General features: G+C 42.4%; 1 protein-coding gene across 1 annotated transcript in view; it reads right to left on the reverse strand.

Moving 5' to 3' along the window:
- Positions 1-6,315: 6,315 nt before the first annotated feature.
- Positions 6,316-19,978, reverse strand: part of LOC122544736 (mucin-1-like) — a 43,632-nt gene continuing 29,969 nt past the window's right edge. The window contains exon 7 of the mRNA XM_043684043.1: positions 6,316-7,879. Coding sequence (XP_043539978.1) covers positions 7,814-7,879 — 66 coding nt within the window. The 3' untranslated portion in view covers positions 6,316-7,813. The remainder of the gene's footprint in view (positions 7,880-19,978) is intronic.

Below are 19,978 nucleotides of genomic sequence, written 5' to 3' on the forward strand. Positions count from 1 at the left end.
GCTAGTTTGGACATAGTTCCTTCAAGGCAAAGGTAGAGCAAATCAATGTCTCACAGGATGTACAAGAAGATAGAATAAGATGTATCTCAGGTGGTTGACGGTGACAAGGGTGAAGATGTTGAGGCTCTGGCATTGACTCCAGTTTTGCTAAGACTCATTGATGCTGTGCTTGATGAAATGCTGCCTTGATATCAAGGGCAGCCACTTTCAACTCACCTCTGGAGTTTGGCTCTTTTATCCATGTTTGGACCAAAGCTGTAATGTGATCAGTAGCTGAATGGCCCTAGGTGATAGGAGAAAGTGAGGACTGCAAATGTTGGAGATCAGAGTCGAAGAATGTGGTGCTGGAAAAGCACAGCTGGTCAGGCAGCATCCAAGGAGCAGGAGAATCGACGATTCAGTGAAGAGCTTATGCCTAAAAAGTCGATTCTCCTGCTCCTCGGATGCTGCCTGACCTGCTGTGCTTTTCCAGCACCACACTCTTTGGCCCCACGTGATGCCAAACTGAACACCAGTGAAATAGGCTGTTTGCTGTGTGAGTACCACTTGATATCACTGTCTAAAACCCCTTCCATTACTTTGATCGTTAATACCAGACAAGTAAGAATTGTAATTGCTGGTTTGGAGTTATTCTGCATTTTGTCTGTGGAACATACCTGGGCAATTTTCCATTGGCAAGTAGGTGCCTGTGTTGTAGCTGTACTGGAACAGGTTAGGCAGGGGATCAGCTAGTTTTGGAGCATATATTTTTAGTACTATTGTTCCTGTCAAAGAATGCTTTTAGGGCCTATAGCCTTTGTAGTATCCAGTGCTTTCAGCTAATGATGGATGCAAATGCTCAACCTTGTTTTTTTTTCACTAATGTGCTGGGCTCGCTCATTGTTCAGGATGACAATGTTTGTGAAGCCTCTTCCTTTTGTTATTCATTTAATTGTCCGCCCCCATTCACGACTGGTTGTGGATGAACTGCAGAGCTTAAATGTGATCCATTGGTTGTGGGATCACATAGATTGGTCCAATGCATGTTCCTTCTACTGTTTAGCATGTACTGTAGCTTCGCTAGATTTACACCTCAATTTTAGACATTCCTGGTACTGATCCTTGCATGCTCTCCTGTACTTTTCATCAGTTCCCTGCTTCATGGTAATGTTAGAGTACAGGAAATGCCAGCCATGAAATGACAATTGATTGAATACAATTCTGCTCTGTTCATGGTGGTCCTTAGCACCTCGTGAATCCCCAGTTTTGATTTTGCTAGATGTGTTCAAAATCTATCCATTCAGCACATTGGTAGTGCAATACAACATAATAGAGTTTATCCTCAAAGTGAAAGCAGGACTTGGTCTTCACAATGATTGTGTGGTGATATTACCAATACTGTCATGGTCAGATGCAACTGCAAAAGGTAAGATTAGCAAGGGCAAGATCGAGTATGTTTATCCTTCTTCTAAGTTCATTCATTGCCACTGAGCCTGTGCAATGGCCATGTCCTTTACAACTCAGCCATCTCAGTCAATTGTGGTGCTGTCGAACCACTCATGGTGATGGACTGAAGTTCTCCCTCCACCCAGAATACATTCTGTTCCCTAGCTACCCTCAGTGCTTCTTTAAATTGATGTTCAACATGGTGAAGTACTGATTCATAAGTCAGATGGTGGTAGTGGTGCCAGTGGTTAGTGTTGCTGGCAATAGGTAGTAAATAGCAGTAGGTTTCCTGCAGTGTTTGACCTGATGCCATAGGGTTCAATATAGAACAATCCCAGGCCAAACCCCTCCCAGCTCTATAACTCTATACTGCCATCTCTGGTGGGTTCACCCATCCAATGGGACAGAACATACACTGGAATGGTGGTGGTGTTGTATGGGACATTGTATGTAGCACGATACCATGTGTACCCTGTATACACAACGCCAGGCTGTCTCTTCCCTAATCTGTGAGACATTTCTCTCAAATTTGTGATAGCAATAGCCCCCAGGAATTGGTAAGGAGGACTTTGCAGGGCTGTTAGGGCTTGGTTTGCTGTTGTCATTTCCAGTGTTTAGATTGATGCTGAGGGATCATCCTGTTTCTTATGTTTCTTTTACTTCATAGGTGCTTGAATTGTTTCCTTGACCATTTCAGAAACATTTAAGAGTAACCAATGTTGCTGTGCTTGGAGTTATCTACAGGCCAGATTGGATAAGGACAGCATATTTCTTTCCCTAAAGGGCATTAATAACCAGATGGATTTTTACATCAGTGGTTCCATGCTCACCATTAGGCTGCCATTTAATTTCAGACTTTTGAATTGAATTCAGATTTCATCATCATGCTAAGTTTTGAATCTATGGATTCGACTAGAGTGTCTGGATTGCTAGTTTGGTGATGTTAACACTGTCCCAACATCTCCCATATGTGCAAGTACATTGAAGTGTCTGTGAGATCAATTAGCAACTCGACAAAAAAGTGTAAGTTAAAAATAATTATTTTCCCTTTATTTTCATATATGGATCACACTGATATTTCATAGCATTTCTATATTATCAATTTGGCAATATTTCAAAAACCCTAAAAATCAGTGTGTAATAGGACCAATATTACCATGAAAAGGATTTTAATACAAAAAATAACATGCATTTGTTTTATATATATCCTTCAATCCTCAAATAGGAATGGAGTTTCATTTAACAAGATATAAATACGATTAGTGATGCATCAAGTCAATTAAAATACAGAAGGTGTCAGTAACAGTGATACACAGAAACAACACACGTGCACATATACACAGTGGAAGTACAATAAATAGGTTTAAGTTACAGCACTATGGTTTGACAATTACAATAAAGCGAGGATTTCAAGCAAGAAGTTATAGTTTACATTGTAACCCTGCAGTCACATTGTTAACACTGTTCCTTTGTGAAAAGGCTCAGTAACATCTTAGTCGCCTGATCAAATTTTGTTCTTAACCAATTCCATCACAATCTAGTTTAGATAAATTTGCCTTGTACTATTACACGGAATACTTTGTACAGCTCCCAAAGCTTTGGAGGTAGAAACTTTAAGGGTCTACAAATCAGTCTGTACTCTTGAATGAAGATTTTGCTACCATAAGATCATAAACAGAGGTGATTTAGTGACTTTGAGGGATAATAGTTGAGTAAGGTAATAGAGAAGTTTACTGTATACGTCTATAACTCTACCAGAGTTATCCAGGGAGAAACACGTGAGCAATATTTCCTCTGGCATGGCCAGGGAGTCTCCACAATTCAAAACAATTATTTAATCTCAAGGTGTCTCTAGAACTGGTCTCCAGCTTAATCAGGTGTAGGTCAACCTGTTGAGAAAGGGCTTAATATGTAGCCGCATGTACTACATATGTGTTCTTGGTCAACTTTGCTCTTGGGTGCACATTCCCAGCAGAGTTAGCATTCTTGGGCCACTGAGTGAACCCAGGATTCTTTTGATATTGAAGACCACTATTGCCAGTAAACACCCTCACATCTTTAACATAATCTCCTTCATATAGCAACTCAGCAGAAAAAGTGACTGCAGAATTAAAATATTTGTATAAAAATTGACAAGCAGGCATTTCACAGGCATACAATAAACTACAATTTCCCATCAGGGAGAAAGTGAGGACTGCAGATGCTGGAGATCAGAGCTGAAAATGTGTTGCTGGAAAAGCGCAGGTCAGGCAGCATCCAAGGAGCAGGAGAATCGACCTTTCGGGCATAAGCCCTTCTTCAGGAATGGCTTATCAAACAATCAAAATTCCATCATGCGGCTGGTTTTACATCAGTCAGTCCGGAGCTCAATAATTTGTCTTTGATACAGCAATAAAGATTCAACTAACTAAGAACATTAACACATATATTCAAAATGTGTCACCTGGCATTCATCGTTTGGGCTGGTGCTCATTGTTAACTCACATTGTTCATCCTCACATCTCTTCACCCCATTTTCTGGACAAAAGCTTATACTAATCAATTGACATGAGCAATTACAACAGCAAAACTGGGAGTACAAACTTTTGTTACTGAAACTTTTATCCTCAGCCATCATAAGAGGAGCGTAAGGAAAAGTGAAAAAAAGATTTTATATTGGAAAAAGGAGAACATAGGTATGGAATTCAGGAAAAGGGACTGTGAGGAATTTGAACATTTTGACATAGGAAATGTGGAGGTATTGTAGGCTCAGTAGGGCTTAAATACCCTGATGAATTGCATCCTCGGCTCCTGTGGGAGGCAAGGCAGGAAATTCCAGGGGCTCGGACACAAATTTTAATTCCTCTCTGGCTACAGGAACTTGCCAAAGGACTGCAAGATGACTAATGTGATTCCACTTTTTAAGTAGAGTGGCAGAAATGAACCAGGAAATTATAGACCAGGGAGTCTCATATCAGTGGTTGGGAAGCTATTGGGAGAAAATTCGGAAGGAGTGAATTAATAGCCCTTGGAAAGGTATAGGTTAATTAGGCATAGTCAGCATGGCTTTGTCAGAGGGAAGTCATGCATTACAAATTTGTTAGAACCTTTTGAAAATATGATCAAGTGTGTGGATGAGGGAAGTTCAGCTGATGCAATTTATAGGGATTTCAGCAAAGCTTTGACAAAGTCCCACATGGAGACTGAATTCAGGGAAACTTGGTTAGATGAATCACAAACTGGCTTAATAATAGGACCTGAAATGTAGAAGGCTGTTTGAGTGCCTGGAAGGCAATGTCCAGTGGTGTACCGTAAGGGTCAGTACTGGGATCCTTATTGTTTGTTATATTCATAAATGGCATAGATGAAAATGTAGGGGGAAAGTTAAGAACATTTGCAGATAAAACCAAGATTGATATAGTGGTTAATAGCAAAGAAGATGGTCGTAGGTTACAGGAAGATATAGATATAGATAAATTGGTCAGATGAACAGATCATTGGTAGATGATATTTAAGGAATGGCAGGACACTACGTGGCTTAAAGGAAGAGGGATCTTGGACTATTTACTCACAATCCCTGGAGTTGGCAAAGCACATGAATAGGATAGTTAAGAAGACATAAGGACACTTGTTTTCATCAGTTATGGTATAGAGTAAGGAGGTAATGTTGGAGTTGTACAGAACATTGGTCAGGCCAGAGCTGGAGTATTGTGTGCAGTTCTGGTTGCCTCACCACAGGAAGGATGTGATAGCACTAGAAGGAGTACAGAGGAAGTTCACCAGGATATTGCCTGGGATGGAGAAATTGGGCTAGAAGGAGATACTTGATATGTTTGGATTGTTTCCTCTTGAACAGAGAAGAGTGAGAGGAGACACGTTTGAGGCGAATATAATAATGAGGGGTTTGGACAGAGAGCAGCTATTTCCCTTGGTTGAGGGTTAATCATGAGAGGGCATTCTTTTAGGGCAAAGGGCAGGAGATTCAGAGGGAATTTGGGAAAAAAAACTTTTTCACTCAGCAGAGGGTGGCGGAAATCTGGAACGTATTGCCTGGGAGGCTGGAAACCCTACAACATTTAAAAAAAATATTTGGATGAGCATTTCAAAAATAATAACATTCAAGGATATGGGACAAGCACAGGAAATTTGGATAAGCATGTCTTTAGTGGTGGTTATGTTGGTGCAGACTCGATGGGCCGAAGGGCATTTTCTGTACTGTATGAATCTATGAATCTTTAAAGGATGCTGGGGACATGACGAAAGAACATAAGGGGGCTGAAAGAAAGAGAAAAAACATTCAATGAGAGAGAAGTTTTTGAAAGCGAATTACTTTAGATTTGTTTGCATGCCTCCAAAAGAGTTAATAGATACTGTTGGCAAAAATAAGGCAAGGAGGCATAATAGCCCATCCACAAGCATTGCCAGGCACAACTTTGTTGCAACATACAAGAAAATACTGCAGATGCTAGAAATCTGAATAAGAACAAAAGAAGGCTGGTAAAACTTGGCAGGTCAGGCAGCATCTTTGGGGAGGAGCGGAGATATTGGCTGGGTCTTTCCCTTCCTTCATCTACATTACACACACACACACACACACTCACTCACACTCAGGCAGACTGTCTTGTTATCACAGTCAGGAAGGCTGTTATTTGTCCAGTCAACCAGGAATGTTGGAAGCCTGCTCAAGCCCTTAAGTGGTCATTAATTGACCACTTAAGGGCCTTAATTAGCAGCAGATCAGATACTGGATTAGTAGTGCTGGAAGAGCACAGCAGTTCAGGCAGCATCCAAGGAGCTTCGAAATCGACGTTTCGGGCAAAAGCCCTTCATCAGGAATAAAACCAGTTTTTATTCCTGATGAAGGGCTTTTGTCCGAAACGTCGATTTCGAAGCTCCTTGGATGCTGCCTGAACTGCTGTGCTCTTCCAGCACTACTAATCCAGAATCTGGTTTCCAGCATCTGCAGTCATTGTTTTTACCTAGCAGATCAGCAATCTTTTTACTGATTCTGAAATGATGATCTTGTGTTAAATACAAACACTTCCTGTCTTTTTGTTTGTCTTTGTTCAAAAAAGAGGCTGAAGGGATTTCGGCAATAGTGAGGGAGTGCAGGCAACGGGGCAAAGAGATTCTCTTCCATGTAATGGAAATTTACTGCTGTGACTCTGACCATAAATAATTGTTTACATATTTAGATATGATTTGGCATACTATGCATGAATTAATATTGGGAGATAAGCAGAATGTGAATATGTGACAATAGAATGCTTCTTTCCTGTTCACTGAGTAACAGGAAGAATAATCTGCCTGTGGGGTTTACATGTGGAGCTGATGAGAAATCAGCTATTAACTCCAAACCAAAATTCAATAGACTTGAAAGGTATTTGGATGCTGTACATCCTTCCATTCCAGCATCATGGATGGCAACATGGGTGGACTTTTAGTTGAAGGTGCAGTGGTAGAAGAGGGCCCCTTAAACAGCATATTTAACTTTAACCATTACTACCAAGCAGTGTTTGTATTTAACACAAGATCATCATTTCAGAATCAGTAAAAAGATTGCTATTAGTTTAGCAACAATTGCTGTCTCCTCATGCTTCACCAAACTAATCCAAACTTCAGAAACTATTGCATCTTCAAAGCAATGTGCTCATGTTCATTTGTGCATACAGTTTTCTCAGATTAAATTTGTCTTAACCAGTAAAAATGTAAATTTTCAATAATGCTTATGTGATTGGAAAATAAAGGGTCCTACCAGTAAGGGAATTATACAATGCCACAGCCTGCTAGGCACTAGCTATTCCTGTTTTACACCACAGCCCACAGGATCCCTCCTCCCTCACACTGGTTCTTGTATAGAGCTATTCACAACTAACAAGGAAGTTGCAAATTAACAGGGATACATGTGAGTATGAATATAAGGCCACAATCAGATCAGTCATGAACTTTATTGAATGATAGGCGAGGCTTGAAGGGCAAAATGGCCTACTCTGGCACCTAATTTGTATGTTGGACTTTGAATATTCATGACAATAGAATTAGATTCTCCCCCCTACCCCCCCACACCTTTGATTTGGCCATCTTGTGTGCAACACTAATGGTTGTTCCATACTAACTCATCCCAAGCAAAATTGACCTATCTCCTAAAACAACTTTGAATGTTTAGTTGTATGCAGGCACAGTGAATTCATCATGCATTATAAGTCCCTTCATTTCTTTTATCGTTCCACATAACCTGCAGTCAGTATTGGCAAGTGGAGGAGATCCAACATTTTCCCTGAAAGAACATTTCTTCGATTTTTTTTCTTTAAAAAAAATGACAGAAGAGTTAAAATTTAGTTTCATAATTGCCCCATTTTGAGTTTGAATCAGAGGCAGCTTTCTACATGAAATCTTCCTTCAGATGTGTTCACAAGTTATCTGACTCTGCAGCATGGTTGGTATACGAATACATGTTTGTGCCATTCCCAGATACCTAAAAAAAGGAACAAAAAAAGTCAAGAATTATTAATGTACAACAGTAACCTTCATAAAGAAACAGTCTCAGGAGGACTGCAAGTTATGGCAAAACCCTTTTAATACACACCAGTTCATTTTTTTTCCATTCCTCTGTTACTTCATCCTCAGTAAATAATTTTGACAGGATATACACTTCCCAGCAACATCACAGCTAAATATTGTGTCCTCGGGTTCAAAACACACTTTCAGATCTGAGGGATAGCATTTGGAGAAAACTGGTCTCACCTGCTCAATATATAATGTAGTGTACATGCCCTGTGGCTTCCCTGGCTGCCTGAAACATAACTTGGTTTTTTTAAAGTCTGTTTCCTGCTTTCTCTATTACACATTATCTCCTTAAAGTGAGAATATCTGCACATTTTCCATGGCTATTGAAGTTGTGAAACAGGCACAGAAACAGGTTGTGGAGCCATGAACATCCTTAGCTTGTGGTAAGTTTGATTTAAAAACTGACCAGTTTCACTTTTGCACACAAGTGGCATCACAACGTGGTAGCAACTGCATTTAATAGTACAGGGGAAATGGAAGAGTCAGGTGCAATAAGAAAAATAGAAGATTAGTGAGAGATAGCATTAAGATTGAGCTTCACTCATACAAACCTCTGTTGTATCCTCCTGGTAGGATCAGATTTTTGCCTAGTAACCTAGCAACAAACAGCAAGGCCAATTGAAGAATAATTAGCAGTTTCCATAGAGAAGCACTTTGATACATCAGACTATTTTGCACACCAGAGGGATACTTCTACTCCATGGCATCTGCTCTCAAATGCTTCTGAAGAATTTTCCACTGGAGAGGTCATTAAGTATCTCTGTACTTCGGCCTCTAATTAGTGAAATCTTTCTTGAAGCATTACTGAATCTCACTAGTCTTCTGTGTTGTCTGGCAAATCCCTTGAAAGAATTATTCCAAAAATGATGACGTGATCTTCAGCATTAAAAAAAACTGGAAGATTTTCATTTAGGTTTAAAACATAACAGAATCAGAATCAAAACTTGTTAATTTGTTCATCGGAAGTGGCTTTTGTAGATTAGGCAAGCATCTGTGAATCTAGATTAGAGTGGTGCTGGAAAAGCACAGCAGGTCAGGCAGCATCCGAGAGGCAGGAACATCGACATTTCAGGAATACGAATCAGGAATACCACAACGCCATAAACAAGCACTTAGATCTAGATGCCATCTATCAACCCCTCAGAAAATGAACAGGAAATGACATCACCACAAACCCCAGGAACCCCATCTAGGAGAAAGATATGAATAGAAAGCAGGAGACAACAGCTTCGCTTCACTTGGAGGTCGCCACTGCTGATGTTACCTAGCCAGGTAATGAAACGTCTGGATATCAAACCTACACCCTAAACCTCAACCTGAGCTACAAACCTTCACAAACCTTGCAAAATCCAACTCTTTCTTAAACGAACCCAGAGACTGGGCCTCCACTGCCCTCTGGGGCAGAGCATTCCACACACCCACCACTCTCTGGGTGAAGAAGTTTCTCCCCTCTTTCAGCGTAAGGTAGTCCCGCCATTCCAGGAATTGACCTCGTGAACCTACGCTGCACTCCCTCAATAGCCAGAATGTCTTTCCTCAAATTTGGAGACCAGAACTGCACACAATATTCCAGGTGCGGTCTCACCAGGGCCCTGTACAGCTGCAGAAGAACCTCTTTGCTCCTGTACTCGGATAAATCCCTCTTGTTATGAAGGCTAGCATGCTATTAGCCTTCTTCACTACCTGCTGTACCTACACGCTTGCCTTCATTGACTGGTGTACAAGAACACCCAGATCTCTCTGTACTGCCCCCTTATCTAACCTGACTCCATTTATGTAGTAGTCTGCCTTCCTGTTCTTGCCACCAAAGTGATAACCATGCATCTGTCCACTCCCCTAACCTGTCCAGGTCACCCTGTAATCTCCTAACAGTCTCCTCACATTTCACCCTGCCACCCAGCTTTGTATCATCAGCAAAGATGCTAATGTTACTATTAATACATCTTCGTGGATTAGTATAGTCTTTTATTTTTTAAAATCCTTCATGGACACCTGTGAAGTGACCCCATAAATTAGGAAGCTTAATGACGACTTGAAAAGAAAAGGGACTCAGTTTACCATCTAATATGAAATAGTACTGGCTGCAGTGTTAACTAGATTGTTTAAACTGGGACTTGAATTCACAACATTCCGATTCAGATCACAGTGCTGTCACTAAGCCAAGATTGACATTTAGTCAAATCTAGATTAGAGTGGTGCTGGAAAAGCACAGCAGGTCAGGCAGCATCCGAGGAGTAGGAAAATTGACATTTCGGGCAAAAGCCCTTCATCAGGAATTTGCCCGAAATTCAGGCTTTTGCCCGAAACGTCAATTTTCTTGCTCCTCGGATGCTGCCTGACCTGCTGTGCTTTTCCAGCACCACTCTAATCTAAACTCTGATTTCCAGCATCTGCAGTCCCTACTTTTGTCTATTTAGTCAGACCTTCATTACCAAGGTGGATAGTTCAAGTTGGGAAATTTCCTGAGTGCATTAAAAGTATGATTTTTAGTCCAGTGGTTGAGAAGTAACATTGGGCCCAACAATCCTAGAAGGAGAGTATAAATCACCACAGATTAGATTAGATTCCCTACAGTGTGGAAACAGGCCCTTTGGCCCAACAAGTCCACACTGACCCCTCTGAAGAGTAACCCACCCAGACCCATTTCCCTCTGACTAATGCACCTAACACTGTGGGTAATTTAGCATGGCAATTCACCTGACGTGCACATCTTTGGACTGTGGGAGGAAACCGGAGCACCCAAAGGAAACTCACACAGATACGGGGAGAATGTGCAAACACACAGACAGTTGTCCAAGGCTGGAATCGAACCTGGGTCCGTAGTGCTGAAAGGCAATAGTGCTAACCACTGAGCCACTTTGCCACCCAGATGTGGGGGTGAGTGCAGAGATGTTATGAGTAGAAGGTTTGTTTCATTTCTCTGAAACTTCATCTGTTTTTTAATAAGCTTCTAGATCAGACTCCTCACCCATTCTCACCACACCATGGCCTCTCATATTCTCCATGTCAATATAATACCAACTCATTCCCCTTACTCATATCTTCATGCTCCCTCAAACTGCCCACAATCTCTCAGCCAGCATTCAACATGAGCAGAACTCATGAAAATGAGAAAGGACTAAAATGATCTAATACAGCTGTTACTAATGCACAGTTGAGAGTGAGAAATACCACATTCACAAAACCATTTCATACCATTGGGGTAGACAATGGCCTAGTGGTATTATCAGTAAACTATTAATCCAGAGACCCCAGGTAATGTTGTGGGGACTTGGGGTTTAAATCCCACCATGACAGATGGTGAATTTGAATTCAATAGTAATGATGAGTTTAATGATGACTATGAAATCATTGCCAAGTGTCAGGAAAACCCATATGGTTTACTAACATCCCTTTAGAGAAGGAAATCTGTCAAGAAATCCTGACCTGGTCTGGCCTACATGTGACTCCACACCCACAGCAACTGTCCTCTGGGCAATTAGGGATGGACAATAAATGCTGCTCCAGTCCATGATACACACATTCCATGAATGAATGTTTTAGAAGTTTTTAAGTCTCTTTGAATGATTCATCTCTTATAAAAGCAAATTTCTACTCAAATCCCACATCAAACACAGGACAGGACTTTTGCTCCCGAACCTGTCTTTTGAAGGTCTACGTAACCTTCCTGAATCACAAAACAAAACACGTTTGAAGAAACTATAAGGTTAATTTTGAAGTAAGCGGAAAGGTTACAACCTTGTAACAGGGGCCTTAAAAATACAGTAGAGAGTTTTATTGTCATATTTTTTAATATTAACAAGGCCCTAGCCAAGCTTTTTCAATTCAACTAGGAGAAAGTGAGGACTGCAGATGCTAGAGATCAGAGCTGAAAAATGTGTTGCTGGAAAAGCGCAGCAGGTCAGGCAGCATCCAAGGAGCAGGAGAATCCTGAAGAAGGGCTTATGCCTGAAACGTCGATTCTCCTGCTCCTTGGATGCTGCCTGACTTGCTGTGCTTTTCCAGCAACACATTTTTCAGCTGTTTCAATTCAGCTACACCACTAGCATTTACCCAGCAATGTGGAAAATTGCCCAGTTATGCCCTGTACACAAAAGTAGAACAAATCCAACCGAACCAACTCCTGCCCTATCAATTTATTCTCAAGCATTGGTAAAGCAATGGAAGGAGTGATCAACAGTGCTATTAAGCAATACTTGAGTAGCAAGAAATTACTCAACTCCTGACCTCGTTACAACCTTGATTCAAACAAGACCAAAGAGCTCAATTCCAGCGATGAGGTCAGAGTGGCTGCCGTTGACATCAAGGCTGCATTTAACCAAGTATGGTATGAAGGAGTCCTACCAAAATCTTCCGTATCCCCCAAACCTGTTCACTATCCACAAGGCCCAAGTCAGGAGTGTGATGGGATACTCCCGACTTGCCTGGATGGATACAGCCCCAACAACACTCAAGCTGAATACCATCTAAGAAAAAGCAATCTAAGATGTTCAGCTCCCCCCCTCCCCGTTACATTCATTCCATTTAGTACGGATGTACAACTGCAGCAACACAAGCCTTCTACAAAATGCACACCTTCCAAACCCACAATCTCTACCATAGAGAAGGTCAAGGGCAGCAGATGCGTGAGACTACTATCACCTACAAGTTTTCTCTAAGCCATACACCATCCTGACTTTGAAACATACCATCGTTTCTCCAGTATCTCTTGGTCGAATTCCTGGACCTTCCTCCCTCACAGCATTATGGGTGTGCTAACACCAAACAGCTCACTACCAACTTCCATTTGGCAAGTCGGGTTAAGCAATAAATGTTGGCCCAGCCAGTGAAGCCCATATCCTCTGAATCAATGAGAAAAATTTGAAGGCTTCTCAAGTTAACACTATTGCTCAACTTCTGGCCTGTTGCATTTCCAGCAATTTTATTTCCTGTCATTTCTTCCCATTACCCCTCCTCCCCAACTTTTTTCAGAGTTTATTGGGGTCACTCAACACATAGACAAGTATGTGTTTGTGGGCTGCACGGTGGCACAGTGGTTAGCACTGCTGCCTCACAGCATCAGAAACCCGGGTTCATTTCCCGCCTCAGGCGACTGACTGTGTGGAGTTTGCACGTTCTCCCCGTGTCTGCGTGGGTTTCCTCCGGGTGCTCCGGTTTCCTCCCACCATCCAAAGATGTGCAGGGTCAGGTGAATTGGCCATACTAAATTGCCTGTAGTGTTAGGTAAGGGGTAAATGTAGGGGTATGGGTGGGTTTCGCCCCGGCGGGTCGGTGTGGACTTGTTGGGCCGAAGGGCCTGTTTCCACACTGTAATCTAATCTAAATCTAAATCTAATCTAAAGTAGGCCTTTTCAGATTGAATCTAGACAATGAGCAATAATAGACCATTGTAGAAACCTGGAGAACTTCTTCAAGGTAGGCATCCAACCTGCCAGCTCAGCACCATCCTCATGACCTGTCCCACCTGTCAATCTTTCTTCCCACCTATCCACTCCTCTCCGACTTATCACCTTTACCCCTTCCTCCATCCACCTATTGCACTCTCAACTCCCTTCTCCCCAGCCCCACCCCCCTCCCATTTATCTCTCCACCCCCGAGGCTCCCAGCCTCATTCCTAATGAAGGCCTCCTGTCTGAAACGTCGATTTTCCTGCTCTTCAGATGCTGCCTGACCTGCTGTGCATTTCCAGCACCACTCTAATCTCGACTTTAATCTCCAGCATCGCAGTCCTCATTTTCACCATTGTAGAAACCTGTCTTCACCCAGTTGCAACACATTCCACCATACAATAAGGAGCTACTAAATAACTGAGAAAACAGGTATATAATCATTTTGCTGATCAGTCCACTGTATGCTGCAGAACCTATTTGTGAATAGTTGTTTAAGGAGAGAAGAGTCTGTGTCAGTTATCAACTTCACCTAATTCTGTGACAAACACCATACCCTTGCTACTAATTTCAACCTCCTCCTTGACAGTTTGCAAATGAGGCATCCTACTCAATTCTGCAGCAAGCTACCAGCCGGGTCGCATAGAATGCCTAGTTTCACAGAATCATGAAATGGAGGTGCTGGTGTTGGATGGGGTTGGACAAAGTCAGAGGTCAGACAACACCAGGTTATAGTCCAACAAGTTTATTTGAAGTCGCAAGTTCTCGGGGCACTGCTTCTTCACATGACTTCACCTGACAAAGGAGCAGTACTCTGAAAGCTCGTCATTTCAAGTAAACCTGTTGAACTATAATCTGGTGTCATGTGACTTCATATAATCCCTACTGTGTGGAAACAGGCATTCAGCCCATTAAGTCCATACCAACCCTCTGAAGAGCATCCCACCCAGACTCACCCCCCTACCCTATCCCTGTGCACTGCATTTCCCATGGCTAATCCATCTAGCCTGCACATTCCTGGACACTATGGGCAATTTAGCATGGCCAAGCCACCTAACTTGCACATCTTTGGACTGTGGGAAGAGACCCCCAGAACACCTGGAGGAAACCAACACAGACACGGGGAGAATGTGCAAACTCCACATGGACAGCCAGCCAAGGGTGGATTGAACCCAGATTCCTGGCACTGTGGGGCAGCATTGCTAACCAGTAAACCACCATGTCACCCCTATATACCATGAAATCACCAACCTCCAACCTTGCCTCAGTTCATCTTTTGTCCAAACTCTCATTGATACCTTTTTAACCTCCAGAATCAATTAATCCAGTGCTTTCCTGTTTGGCCTCCCATCTTTCACCATACGGTTCTCTCCTAGAGCATCAAGCCCTTTTCATGCAATGAGCACCCCTGACAATAATCGTACAAAATGCGTAATTAATATATTTTCTAGAAATCATTAGTCACAGCTATATACTAGAATAAAGTGGCTTCTGTGTTAATCAGATAATCCTGAGAGAAAAGGCTGGAATTCAGAAAGCACATTCCAGGCAGATCATTATCAGAGAGGGTGTAGTAGCAGGGTAGAGTTTCAGCCACAGGTGCACAGAGCTGCTAACAGGTTACTCTCCAACTCAGATAAAATGGGTCAGTTTGAATCTCTAATCTCATGAATACAGCTTTAGCTTAAAGACTGAACACTGGAAATTCTCTGGGGTAACAATTGCTACAAATAATAAAGTCCAATTCAAAGAGAATAAATCACAGAATCACAAAAACATAATGGCACAGAAACAGGCCATTTGGGTCATTGTCTCTGTACCAGCTCTCCAAATGAACACCATGACACAGTGTCTTTTTCCCATACCCTTGCATATTGTTTTTATTTAAATCATCATCCAAACCCCTTTGAATCTCTCAACTGAACCTGCCTCCATCACACTTCCAGGTAATGCAATCCAGACTTGAACCATGTGTTATATGAAAAGGTTTTCTCACCTTGCGTTTGCTTCCTTTGAAAATCATTTTAAATCTGCGCCCTTTCATTCTTGATCCTTTAACAATCCATTTATTATCTTGCAGAACTATGGCAGTTTGGTGCATATCACTTTCACTGTCTTAGATACCATAATTTGCAGCTAGATAGGTCCCTAGTTTTATGGCAATGGCAAGACCTGATTAAACAAATTCATAGAACTGTGGGGAAGGTGGACGCAGATTGGGAGGTGACAAGACATTTGCAACGAAAAGGAAGTTGGTGATTATTCTGATATTCTTCAGCTGGCCTCTCCTCTTTTAGGGGAACGTGAGGACTGCAGATGCTGGAGAGTCAGACTTGAAAAGTGTGGCACTGGATGAGCAGGCAGCATCTGAGGAGCAGGAGAGTTGATGTTTTAGGCATAAACCCTTCATCAGGAATGTGGATGGGGAAGGGGGCTGAGAGGGGGTGGACCTGGGAGGCTGTGGGAAAGGTAGCTGGGAGGGCAGTAGGTGGATGCAGGTGGCGGGGGGGGGGGGGGTCATTTTGATAGGTTGGTGGGGAGGGTGGAGCGGATAGAGTGGGAAGGAAGACGGTCTCTTCTACATCAGGGAGAGAGGATGCCAACCCACGGAGCATTTCAGGGAACATCTCTGGGACGCATGCACCAAGCAACCCCACTGCCCTGTGGTCGAACACTTCAACTTCCCCTCCCAATCCACCAAGGACTTGCAAGTCCTGGGCCTCCTCCACTGCCAAATCTAAGCCACCTGACAACTGGAGGAAGAGCGCCTCATCTTCCGCCTTGGGACCCTTCAACCACACAGCACTAACATCGACTTCACTGGTTTCCAAGTCTCCCTTCCCCCACTTCATCCCACACACAACCCTCCAACTTGGCACCACTCTCTTGACCTGTCCATCTTCCTTCCTACCTATTGGCTCCAAACTCCCCACCAATCTTTCACAATTACCCCCACACCTGCATCCACCTATCCCCTTCCCAGCTACCTTCCCCCCAACCCTCACCCCTCCCCCTATTTGTGTCTTAGCCCCCTTCCCCCTCCAAATTCCTGACGAAGGGTTTATGCCCGAAACATTGACTCTCCTGCCTGACCTGCAGGTATATTTTTCCAGCGCCACACTTTTCGACTCTTATCTTTCATTCTTATCAAAACTAATGACTGTTATCGCACATAAATTTACACATTAATTTCCCAACCTACATCACTGACTGTTTCCTGCTTAGTAAAACAGCAGGAATAATAGATCAATTTTGAGTCTATACTTTTGCCACTTTTCCTTCCTGGCTGTTATAGGATAATGTTTGAACCTTTACTCTCACATATTATAACGTGGGGCATTCTGTCAGAATCAGCCTTAGCCAAGAAAGGGGCAATTGTAATGATCATTCTTTGACATCATTACAGTATAGGGTCAAACTGCAACTTCCCTCTTTGTGTTATTTAGTCCTGTACTGTACCAGATTGATTATTTGATAATGTGCTATATCAAGGGTTATAGATCATGTGTTACCCCCAATAGAAGATTGACTGGCTCACAGGAAGCAGAGAGTAGATATGAATGGGTCTTTTTCAGACAGGCAGGATCAAGATTTTACAATTTATACACATGATCTAGACAAAGGTACCAAGAGTATCAGAGCTAAGTTTGCTGATCACAGAAAGATAGGTAGGAAAGTGAGTTGTGAATAGATCATAAGGAGCCAGAAAGGTAGATAGGTGAAGTGAGTGGGCAAAGATCTGGCAAATAAAGTGGGACGAATTTGGGGCAGTGTGAAATTGTCCATTCTGACAGAAAGAATAAAAAAGAAATATATTATCTGAATGGTGAGAGGCTGCAGAGCTGGGAAATTCAGAGAGATCCAGGGGTCCTAGTGCATGAATCACAGAAGGTTAGTGTGCAGATACAGCAAGTAATCAGAAAAGCTAATAGAATGTTATGTTTTATTGCGAAGGGATATTGCGCAGGAGCAGGGAGGCTATGCTTCAGTTATACAGTGCATTGGTGATTTGGCATCTGGAGTACTGATACAGGACTAGTCATCAAAATTCTCTCCAAGCTGTGCATGACAATCGATATGTTAGCATAGAGCGCAGTATTGTTCTCTGGTTCCAAACCTCAGTGGTCCACAGAAGAAAAACGTTAGAGGGAACACTGCAGGTCACAGATATTACATAAGGGTGTTAATGCTTTGAAAATAATTCAGAGAAGATTTACTAGACTAATACCTGGAATGAGCAGATTGGTTAATGAGGGTAGAAGATTCAGAGTGATTGAATTTAAATAAACAAGATCCGTAGGGGACTTATATCGATATAAGGATATATATGGATAGGACATTTCCTCTTGTGGGAGAATCTAGAACTAGGGGTCATAGATTAAAAATAAGAAATCGCACATTTAAGACAAAAGTGAGGAAAATATTCTCTCACGGCATAAGAGTCTTTGGAATTCCCTTTCTCAAAAGATACAGAATCTTTAAATAATTTTACGACACAGGTAGACTGATTCTTTATTGCCAAAGAGATGGAAGATATTGGAGAATGCAGGAATGCATTGAGGTTAAAATCAAATTAGTCATAATCTTATTGGATGATGAAGCAGGCTTGAAGAGCCAAGTGGTTATTCTTGTTCCTTGTTCATACATTTTTGGTACTAAAGAGAAGCAAAATGTCAGACACAAGGTTTGGCCAGGTCTCATTGGCAAAACATAAACAGACAAGTGTAGTTACACAGATCTAAATAAGAACATCCTAGTCAGTGTAAACAAATAATTGGAACAATCTCAAAATTCAGGTGCTAAAGTGCCCTGGTGAGCTCATCAAAACTTATGACTGTAAACAGAAAAGGAGAGCAGCACAAACAATATAGTCAGGAGCTGACTCCCAGTGGAGGAACCTGTTGAACAAACAGAAGCAGCCTGAGAAATCAAGCCAGCATTAACACAACAATCTCACTAGCTGGATATAGGGTGGCACAGTGGTTAGCACTGCTGCCTCACAGCGCCAGAGACCCGGGTTCAATTCCTGCCTCAGGCAACTGTCTGTGATGTGTTTGCACATTCTCCCCGTGTCTACGTGGGTTTTCTCCAGGTGCTCTGGTTTCCTCCCACAGTCCAAAAACATGCTGGTTAGGTGAATTGGCCGTGTTAAATTGCCCGTAGTGTTAGATGTAGGGGAAAGGGTCTGGGTTGGTTGCTCTTTGGAGGGTTTGTGTGGACTTGTTGGGCCGAAGGGCCTGTTCCCACACTGTAAGTAATCTAAGGATGCTGGAAAATTATTTTAATCTGCTCACCCTCTACAAAATGGCCCACTGTCCACTGATCTCCAGAGGTTTGGCAACAATCATAGAACAAAGGTCTAAGTTAATTTTGATGATAGGCCTGAAGAAAGATTTCTTTTAAATGAAAAGGTGCAAACAAAAGTTTTCCTCCCTTCAGGCACTGCTATTGATCCATGAACCTTAAATCCTATCTCTGACCTGTGTTAAACTAACTGAACTCAACCAGGACACCAATAAGAACATCACAATTCTTCCTGCCCTTAGTTTACAGGAGGTGGGAAATCCAACCAAAGTTTCTGATCAATATTTGGTGTATATCATCGATTTCAATATCAGATGAGATCTTAGCTGAACTTGGCAATGTATGGCTCCTACCCACATTTACTCATAGGGAACAAACTGAGCAATGGTTGTTTAGCAGGGTGTTGGATGTCGGTGGCACTCCAGAGACCCAACATTGAATCATAGAATTCCTACAGAGCAGAAAGAAGTCAATCAGCTCATTGAGTCTGCATCGACCCTCTCCTCCAGGATGCCACCTACAACATAAACTATTAATACCCTTTTGTAAGGTGACCAATAGTTTTCTTTTTCCACTACCATCTATTTTATGTCAAGATTTCCAACATTGTGGGGCAGCATCTCCTTCGCAAGTAACTAAGAATTGGCTATAAATGCCGGCCATTCCAGCGACATCAATGTCATAGAGTCATAGAGATGTACAGCATGGAAACAGACCCTTCGGTCCAACCTATCCATGCCGACCAGATATCCCAACCCAATCTACTCCCAACTGCCAGCACCCGGCCCATTTCCCTCCAAACCCTTCCTATTCATATACCCATCCAAATGCCTCATAAATATTGCAATTGTACCAGCCTCCACCACATCCTCTGGCAGCTCATGCCATACACGTACCACCCTCTGTGTGAAAAAGTTGCCCCTTAGGTCTCTTTTATATATCTTTCCCCTCTCACACTAAACCCATGCCCTCTAGTTCTGGACTCCCCGACCCCAGGGAAAAGACTTTGCATATTTATGCTATGCATGCCCCTCATAATTTTATAAACCTCTATAAGGTCACCCCTCAGCCGCCGACGCTCCAGGGAACACAGCCCCGGCCTGTTCAGCCTCTCCCTGTAGCTCAGATCCTCCAACCCTGACAACATCCTTGTAAATCTTTTCTGAAGCCTTTCAACTTTCACAACATCTTTCCGTTGGAAGGAGACCAGAATTGCACGCAATATTCCAACAATGGCCTAACCAATGTCCTGTACAGCCGCAACATGACCTCCCAACTCCTGTACTCAATACTCTGACCAATAAAGGAAAGCATAC

This window comes from Chiloscyllium plagiosum, chromosome 51, assembly GCF_004010195.1.
Source record: "Chiloscyllium plagiosum isolate BGI_BamShark_2017 chromosome 51, ASM401019v2, whole genome shotgun sequence".
In the NCBI taxonomy this organism is placed as follows: Eukaryota; Metazoa; Chordata; class Chondrichthyes; order Orectolobiformes; family Hemiscylliidae; genus Chiloscyllium; species Chiloscyllium plagiosum.